The sequence below is a fragment of the Azolla caroliniana genome, unplaced genomic scaffold, assembly GCF_043228905.1.
Source record: "Azolla caroliniana isolate FFs.n. ecotype wild unplaced genomic scaffold, voAzoCaro1.0.p SCAF_1, whole genome shotgun sequence".
In the NCBI taxonomy this organism is placed as follows: domain Eukaryota; kingdom Viridiplantae; phylum Streptophyta; class Polypodiopsida; order Salviniales; family Salviniaceae; genus Azolla; species Azolla caroliniana.
The window spans coordinates 10,275,152-10,284,853 of record NW_028230436.1 but is presented as its reverse complement, the minus strand read 5'-3'; the positions used below and the strand labels follow the sequence as shown (position 1 = coordinate 10,284,853).

The following is a 9,702-nucleotide window of genomic DNA, read 5'->3' as shown; positions in this document are numbered from 1 at the left end:
TCAAAATTGCGTTATGTGTTAGTAACATGCGGCTACATAGAGTACAACAACGTCTACTTAGCGGGGATCAAATGCTCAATTGTAAAGAGGTTCCAAGTATGAAAGGTGCAATTGGAAGACTAGCTATTGGCTGGATGAAAACTTACTTTCAGTTAAATTGTGAAGTAATGCCCACTACAGGTAGGATGCATCTTTCTGATAATTATACACGTCGGGAAGTTTATGATGTCTATCGATATGATATGTTGGGCTCACGTAATAAGTCGATCACATATAGCCAATTCACAAGATTATGGAGAGCTAAGTTTTCAAATGTTATTATTCCTCGTAAAGTACGTATGGGGTATTGCTCCATTTGTGCAAATCTTAAAAGTTTGGCTAAAGGTGCAAAGACATCAATGGAAAAGGATACGAGTAAGAAGTTACTACAAGAGCATCGTGAGGCACAATCCTTAGAACGAAGGAAGGCGATGCATCATAGAGAGAAGTGTTTGAAGAGGCCTGAACAATACATGTGCTTAATGATAGATGGCATGGACCAGAAGAAGACATGCTTGCCGCATATGCGGAGGCTCCCCAAAGATGTCAATGATGAGTGCCTTGTTCAAATGCACTTGGTGGGATGCTTGGCTTATAATAGGTCTGTTCGACCTCACGTCTTCATTACTTACCCCAATGTTCACAATGACCCTAACCTAACAGTTACAGTGATTCACCGAGTTTTGATGTCTTGGGGACAACCTTTCCCCCCTGTTCTATACATTCAATTGGACAATACTGCTAGAGAGAACAAAAATTCAACTGTATTTGGCTATCTAAGTATGTTGGTCAACCTAGAATTGTTTAGGAAAGTGAAAGTCAATTTCCTTTTGGTTGGCCACACACATGACCATATAGATAAGATGTTTAGCACATTCTCCAGACAGTTGTCTCGGCATGATGCTTTCACTTTACCTAAACTATTTGATGTCATTTTTTATGCTTATACACCACGCCCAAAAGTGTTACACTTGAAGGAGGTATATGACTTTAAGAGATATATATTAGATGGGGGTGGTGGGAATGTTAAAGTGCTTGCTCAGTTAAACAATATAAGTTTCAATCACATTTTTTTGATAAAGAAAAATGGAATAAGTGGTTCTACACTTTTGTATGCCAAACAATATTCATCTTCTACAACATGGGAACCTGAAGGTGGTTGCCAGTTATTACTTTGTATGCCGAGTACAATTGTCCATGGAGCTAAGCAAATGCCAATTGAGAAGAAAGGACAGTTGCAGAGCGACTTGGTATCAGAACAAAAACGGTCATGGCTCCAAGCCTTAGAAGAAAAAAGAAAGCATATTGAGGCCGCCAAGAAATATGCCGCACAACAAGACACGTCATGGTGGGATGTATTTTATAGTGATCAGAAAGAAATTATAGACAATTGTGTATCTGTTGATAATTGGAATTTGGAAACGCCATTCACATGGTCGTTGCAACATGATCGCGTAAATAGAAGTCCGGAGCAACTAGTAAATGCGATTAATGACAACGTGGTCCATCCACAACAAAGAGACATTTATGTGGGACCAAGGATGACCAAAGCAGCCGAAGCTAGATGGCAAGGAAATTTGCAAGAGCTCACCGCGGGGATGTTGATTGCAACGCCGGCTGATGAGAACTCACATGGCCACCAATTTTGGGTTGGTAAAATTCTAGAAGTGCTAATGCATAAAATAGAAAACACGATCAAGTCTATAAATGTTCATTGGTACAACACTAGAAGTGCAAATGCTTTTACAGGTAAGTATACATTGGAGATGATTGAATGCCAAACAAGAAGGGGAGGTAGGAAGAGGAAGCGAAACATTCGTAACACCTCGACCCTTGATATCTCTGATGTGGATATCATCGTGTACGACTTCACACTTACAAATGCCGGACGATTAAGGAAGTCAACAATAGATATAATAAAAGAAAAATTACCAGGTCTACAAGGTGGCTCGAGTCAAAGGCAAACGAGATCTGCTACATATAATCTAGAGTCAAACCATTTGGTTTATGACGAAGATAATGCACTGATTGGTACATCCGAGGATGATGAGGAGGAATCGTCATTGTATATTAGTTATAGTAGTGATTCTCCGTAAAGGAGTGATCATGAATGTATATTTGGCTATTAAGTGTAACTACATTTCGCTTGTAACAAATCGAGTAATATAAAATCATGTGTTTTGAATTCTTATGATTTCTAAAAAATTGTTTCTTATAAAATAACATTGGTTGTGAAGTTTGTGATATAAATTGAGAATGTATCTTTTTGAAATTCGTCTTTTTTTAGTTACTTCTAAATCACGAAAATAGTGGATTTTTAACCTTTTTCATAGTATGTTTGAACATGTATGATACTGGTATCAATGTGTTTTGTAAAATCATTGAAAAACCCCTAAAATTTCCCTTATCCTTCCATTTATGCGCGATCCTTCCACTTGTGAACGCGAACGTGTTCATTGGTGAATTTTTTAGCATGCATTATGGGATGCTGGATGTGAATGTATATGGTGCACACCAAATTGGGAAACATGGTGTTACTCGCTCCGGAGAAAGGCCCATTTTATGCACAATGAAGGATGATACAAAGCGGCGGATCATACTAAAAAATAGTTGGGTATACCTCAAAGGTACACAATGCTTTGTGAGTGAAGATCGTACTATCTCACAATGCAAAATGACGGATGATACAAAGTGGCGGATCATACTTGAAAATAGTTGGGTATACCTCAAAGGTACGCAATGCTTTGTGAGTGAAGATCGTACTATCTCACAACAAAATGCCCGTCGTAAAGCATATGAAGAAAGATTGAAAAATAAGGTTAAGGATGTGCTTAAAGATGGAAATGTAGGCAAATAGGGACACATGACCTATGAGACTAAACCACGTCTTTTAGGACTATGTTTTTGGAATTGCAATGGATACCCATGGAATGCGGGATTCGGCATAGAGGAGTTCATCGATGACTCAGATATCACACTTCTTGTTGAAACATGGGAGCATGATACTCAAAGGATTCAAGGTTTAAGAAACTATAATGTACACTCTTTGATATGGAAGAAAAATCCAAGACAAAGAAGAGGACAAGGAGGGGTGGCATGTTTGATTAAGAAGGAAATAGAGAAATGTGTCAATCGTAAAAAATGATGAACATAAATGCTACATATGGCTCAAAATAGAAACACCTAATGATTTGCCCACTTTTGTCGTTGGATGTTACATTCGTCATCAAGATTCTAACTTCTATGCTTGTTTGGATAAAGATCAACCTTTTGCAAATCTAGAAGATGATATTGCTTATTTCAAATCCAAAGGGGAAGTTATTGTCTTTGGTGACATGAATGCTCGTACAAGAAGTTTCCAACTTGATTCACAAGAATCTTTCATGCCACATATCTCAAGGATGCAAGAGGATATGCAAATGTATAGTCGATCTTCTAGTGATGAAAAAGATCTGGACCAATTTGGGAAACTACTCCTACAAATGTGCAATAGTACCGTATTGCTTATTGCAAATGGTGTTTCCTTATGGCCCAATACTAATGACTTTACATGTAGAAAACACAATGGAAATAATGTGATTGACTATGTGCTACTTTTCGAAGGTATTTTGGATCGTATACATAAATTCTCATTGGGGGAATGGACACCAGAATCTGATCATACGAATTTATGTATTCATCTCAAATGTATGCATAGGTTTGATTGCGAGAAGGTCATTGAAGATAGTAAACAAACGCACTTGAGCATGAATCTTAAGCGAGCGCCCATGTATTCCATGATGGTTGAGGATATGTTACATTTAATGACAAATATGTTACATTTAATGACAAAGACACAACATGGTGCCACACTAGAATGCAAATGGGAAGCTTTTAAGAATGTCATTCTCTCTTGTACAAACAAATGTTTTTCGACTAACCGCACATCATGGAAATGCACCGAGAAATGTAAGAAAAAGTGGTTTGATAAAGAATGTCATGAAGCTCGAAAGTGCCTTATGGTTTTGGATGTAATTAAGGATTAAGAAAATTACCAAAAGCATTTGCATGAATATAAAAGGCTTATTCAAAGAAAGAGACGAATATGGGAAGTTACTCAACAACTTCTCCAAACGCAAGAGAAATCACATGCATGTGCTAAAATTTGGGGAAATCTAAAGGGGAAACTTGTTGAGTGTTATGGTGACTTAACTCTTCATGACTTGTCTATGCATTGTAAGAATTTATATGAGTTATCTCTTGCCGGAAAGATGATGTGTTATGGTTCTCTTTCACATATATCTCCCTTCTTTACAATTGAAGATATATGCATAGGACTTAAGAAATTGGCCTCTCGAAAGGCAAGCGATCTTCAATGTATAAAAGCTGAAATGCTCAAATGGATGGGAAAGGAAGCACATATATGGATATTCGATATGTTTAATGATGCATTGCAACATGATATGCCATATGATTGGACTACAAATTGGATCAAACCTTTACATAAAGGCGGAGATGTAAATAAGGTAAACAACTATCAAACCATCATGGTTGGCTCATTAATGGCAAAACTATTTGGATGTATAATGGAATCAAAGATAAGTGTATGGGCAGAAAAAAATGGTAAGAGAGCTTATGGACAAGTTGGTTTTCAAAAACACCATAACACCATTGATAATCTTGTCACTCTTCGAGTATTAATGGAGGAAAGTCGCCTTAGAGGTAAAGGTTTATATTGTTGCTTTGTAGACTCCAAGAAAGCTTTTGATATGGTACCTCGTGAGCATCGTTGGAGGCGGATGGAAGAACTTGAGGTGCCAAGTGAATATATGCTTACAATTTCCCGAATATATGAGAAGGTTATATGTTGTGTGCATATGAGAGATAGAATTTCGGATTTTTTCAAGAGCACTATTGGTGTTAAGCAAGGATGCCCACTCTGACCAACATTATTTGGTCTATGCATTGATGAATTAGAAGAAATGGCTACCAAGTTTGTAAAGGAAGAATGTGTTGAGGAAGTTGCCATTGGGAATGGTGTGATTATGTTTTTGTTATATGCGGATGATGTAGTGCTTTTTGCAAATACTCCGGGAGATGCACAAAAACTTATGAAGGCATTGGAAAAGTTTTGCATGCATACTAGATTAAGTGTCAATAGCTCTAAAACAAAGATTATGCTTGTAAAGAGTAAAAAAAGAGATAAACCATGCATTATGTACAACAATGAGCCACTTGAATGTGTGGAAAGGTTCAAATATCTTGGCCTTGAAGTTCCTTCAAATCATAAATGGAATGAATGTGCTACACGTCGCTTAGAGGCAGGTAAGCGAGCATATTATGCATTTGAGAACACATGCAATCTTGGAGATATTAAGTGTTGGGTCCTCAAGAAATATATTTTTGACACTTTGGTGACCCCGGTTCTTCTCTATGGGGTGGAAGTATGGGGCGGTAGCATCCCTAAATCTACGTGGAAAGAATTTGAAAATGTCCAAAAACATTTTCTTACAAAGTTTCTACAAGTTAAGAAACAAACACCCTACACCCTCCTCCTCCTTGAGACGAGATCACTTCCCATTGAGATCATGGCCATGGAAAGGGTTGTTGAATACATGCTTAAGGTTCAAAAAAGCCCCTCACATCGACTTCTTAGAATTGCATGGGAAGCAAGCAAAAAGATCCAAAAGATGCATAAAAGCAAAATTTTGTGTTTCGGTTGGATGCAAGATTTAGAAAAATGGTTTGTTAGATGAGATGCAAGAAACTTGCTTCATGATGTGTCACTAGATTCTTCTATAAATGAGGTCTTTTTGCAACGCCAATGTATCATGACATGGGACAAATGTGGTGGCTCACGCTTCACACATTATACTACAAATGTTGCACCTAACTACAAAACCATACTCTTCGCGGAATGGGGAAGCCGTACACATCGATACATGTTAGAGCCCATCCTGATATTTGCCATTTGAACCATTGCTTCCATGTGACTTAGCTCGCACACATTGAGATGTGAGACGGGGCGTTGGGGCACAAGTGATGAGAGTGGCCGACTATGCATACTTTGCCCTAAACAAGTTCGAGAGTCTAAATATCACACTTTGATACAATGCTCTGCCTTTGATCATATTCGACCATGCTTTCCACATCTCTTTGTTCGAGCCCAATCCTTGCACGAATTTCTCTCACAACCACGATGTGCACTCTCGATTGCAACATTCATTGGTAAAGTTCTTGAACATCGAGAGTCGCTACTCACCTTCACACGTATCACGTGAAATGCAATATTTTTGGTCTCATAGGTCATATTTGACCTCCGAAGACGATAATATAATCTCTCTCTCTCTCTCTCTCTATATATATATATATATATATCTTTGTGTGATGCAACACACAAGCTTTTGTGTGGGTAACACATGAACCTTCATGTGTTATAACTTATAACATACAAACCTTCATGTGTTATACGTAGTATCGCATGAACTCTTGTGTGATTAACAATAGTTGCGTGTTAAACACTCCAATCCTATCGTGTGTGTGTGTGTGTGTGTGAGAGAGAGAGAGAGAGAGAGAGAGAGAGAGAGAGTGGAGTGCTAAGTGGTAGTAGCCAGGCAAGCTTTCGCCTCTCTACATTCACCTCAAGAGTCTTTGTGTCCCTCCATCGGTAAACTTGTGTTCGTTCGCCTCCAAAGTGCTCACTTCGATCTTTGAGTAGCAATTGTACAAAGGGGGGATTCACTCAAGTAAATCTAGAAGGCATCTTGAAGAATATTCTCACCCAACATTACACCCTCCTTGGTCTAAGTCACTCATGGTCTTGTTCGAGTAGCACAAGTGCGCGCATTTATGTGACAATGTATAAGGAAAAGTCGAAACCAAACCAAAGCATTTAATTCAACTTCATTCATGTTCTTGTTTAATAAGACCAAATTTAAATTATATTTGATTTTAGATGTTATTGTCAATTTATAAACTTGAATGGTACCAAAAATAATTATTTGACGATAAGCTTCTTATCATATGAACATATTGCCACTTGAGCTACCACAATTATTTTCATAGAATTGTTACATTAAAAACAACAAATTTTCAATGGAGGAGGAAATTGACGAATGAGTCTAAGTTATCTTTTGACGACCCATGATATGATTCCATTGCCATCAAGCTAAGGTTGTGTGCCTGCTCACGGATAGCTTTACTTGAAGAGGGATTCATGAGATATTTCACCTTAGCTTCAATTTCTTCCTGACTCACAAGTCCTAAGGTCTTATCTTTTTGAAACTCGAGTCCAATCTTCCAGGAATCCACAATGTATCTATATTGCATGTGTCAAATTCATAAAACAATCAAAAGTATATTTAACTTAGCCTTGTCTTTATGTGTTATAGATCAAGTTTAAACAATGCACGTATTTATTTTACTTTGAGGAGTGGTGATATTTATTTACCACTTACCATGGCCCTCCTATTTTTTGTAGAGTAATCCACCATTAAATTTTTAGTATCTACATTTCTATTTTGCTTTCATTTTTTCATTGTTCGATTATAATGTAAGAAACATTTAAGAGTACTTGTAGTCAAGGCCACACTAGTATACCTGCAATTGAGCATTTGATCAGCAAGGAAAGGCCAACAAAGCATGGGCACTCCCTTGCATATGGCCTCCAAGGTAGAGTTCCAACCAGAGTGTGTAAGGAAACCTCCAACTGCAGGATGCCCCAAGACTTTGAGTTGGGGCGCCCATTTAATGACCATAATGTTGCCACTAATTGTCATGACGCTTTCATGGAAGCCATCGTTTGTAGCAAATATGCTATTCTCACGATCAACCATAAGGATGGGGTATTCACGTAATGCTTCCAAAGCAACCTTAAAAATTGCCATTTGTTGGTCTGACATGATGGCGATGCTGCCAATTGACACATAGAGCACGGAATTAGGTTCTTGTGCATCAAGCCATGCCAAGCAACTATCATTCTCCACCCATATCGATGATGCCTCAAGCTTGATTTCATGATTACATAACTTATCGATTTTAGTTGAACCACTTTTGAATGTGTCAAGGTAGAGAGAAGGGAGGAGGGGGCCTATGGTGAGCATGTTTTGTCTTGTTTGAATGAACTCGAGGGTCTCAACTTCGAACGTATAGCATGTGTTGGTGAGGATGTGCGTGCATTGATTTGCTATAGCAAAGGATTGCATGATATGTGAGAAGATGAAGTCGGAAGGGTCACATGGTTGTAAAAATGAGTAAATCTCGCTTGGCTTTAAGGATGGGGCACCAGGGATGCACGTGATAGTTCGGGAATTTTCATCACCCTCCCCATTCACAACCATGAACTTTTCTGCGCATACGAGACACAATGGGTAAGATCAAAGTGTTTTCTATTCGGATATTACCTAAAATGCCCCTTTATTTTAAAAAAGGATGAGAGAATACCCCTCTCTCTCTTTGAGACTTTACTATACTACGATGTATGGGCATTCTCGTAGTTAAATCCAACAAGAGAATTCCCAAATATCCTTATCAACTATAGAGACAAATTTGGAGGTAAAAAAGAATGAGACATGTCAATGGACCTTTATATTTGGCGGGGTCTTGAGATACGAGCATTTGGGTGAGATAGCTAGCGGCGTTCTGCGTCCAGAAGGCCACGTGCGGGACGGACAGGTGGGTGGCCACAGCCTGCGTGCACAAGAGCGCGTATATGTCGGCGACGACGCACGTGACGGGGGGCTGGAGGAGGCACGTGACGACGTGGAGGAGGCGAGCAGGCATGTAATGGAGGAAGGCGTCGACGTGCTTTGCCACATCATGGATGATGTGGTCATGGGCGGACACCCCATCCGGGATGCCCATCATGCGGATGGGCGCATCATCCACATGGCCCCCTCTCAACACACACAGCTCCAGCTCCACCACATGCTCATGCTCATGCCATCCATTCTCCCCCTCCCCCTTTGTGGGCATGACGTCATGCCCAAGAACGATCTTGCCCACGATCTCCTGCGTCTTCATGAGGCGGTCGTGGATGAATTGGCTGGTGACGAATGTTATGGTCACCCCACGAGATGCCAATTTCTTGGCCAGGTTCATGAGCGGGTTGACGTGACCTTGGCCCGAGTACGGCATCATTAGAACGTGTGGCTTTTGCTTCGCCATATGACCATCGTTGATGATGTTGAGGGGGTTCTTCTTCTCCTCATTACCATTCCTAGGATTGATCCCACTAACCATGGTGTGAAACTGATTTTGATTAAATTGCTTAGGCTAATGCCGATAGATAAGCCCTAATGATAGTGTGTGTGTGTGAGAGAGTGTTGGGTGACACCTTCAGAATTAAGATAAATGAAGGTCTCAAGTCATTCACTCTCACGTTGCCCTTAATCAATACCATCCATTTGTCTTCATTTTGCCTTTAAAGTGATGACATTGCATGTCACCCATGTGTTCACCCAATTTTTCGCCTTTACAAACCCATGTTTCCACCCATGTCTTCACCCAATGTTTCGCCTTTACAAACCCATGTTTCCACGCATATCTTCACCCGATGTTTCGCCTTTACAAACCCATGTTTTCACCCATGTCTTCACCCAATATTTCGCCTTTACAATTAAGATATGTAAATGAAGGTCTCAATTCACTCACTCTCATGTTGCCCTTAATAAATACCATCCATAT

General features: G+C 39.5%; 1 protein-coding gene and 1 pseudogene across 1 annotated transcript; one reads left to right on the top strand and one right to left on the bottom strand.

The window, feature by feature from the left end:
- The first annotated feature begins 2,902 nt into the window (after nt 1–2,902).
- Nucleotides 2,903–4,767, top strand: LOC147868927 (uncharacterized; annotated as a pseudogene).
- A 2,233-nt stretch (nt 4,768–7,000) lies between these two features.
- LOC147868926 (UDP-glycosyltransferase 85A2-like) lies at nt 7,001–9,368 on the bottom strand. The gene is made up of 3 exons (XM_087324815.1): nt 8,601–9,368; nt 7,618–8,365; nt 7,001–7,336 (listed from the first exon to the last, which is right to left on the bottom strand). The coding sequence occupies exons 1-3, from the start codon at nt 9,256–9,258 to the stop codon at nt 7,111–7,113; spliced, it is 1,632 nt and encodes a 543-aa protein (XP_087180941.1). The 5' UTR covers nt 9,259–9,368; the 3' UTR covers nt 7,001–7,110.
- Nucleotides 9,369–9,702: the final 334 nt, after the last annotated feature.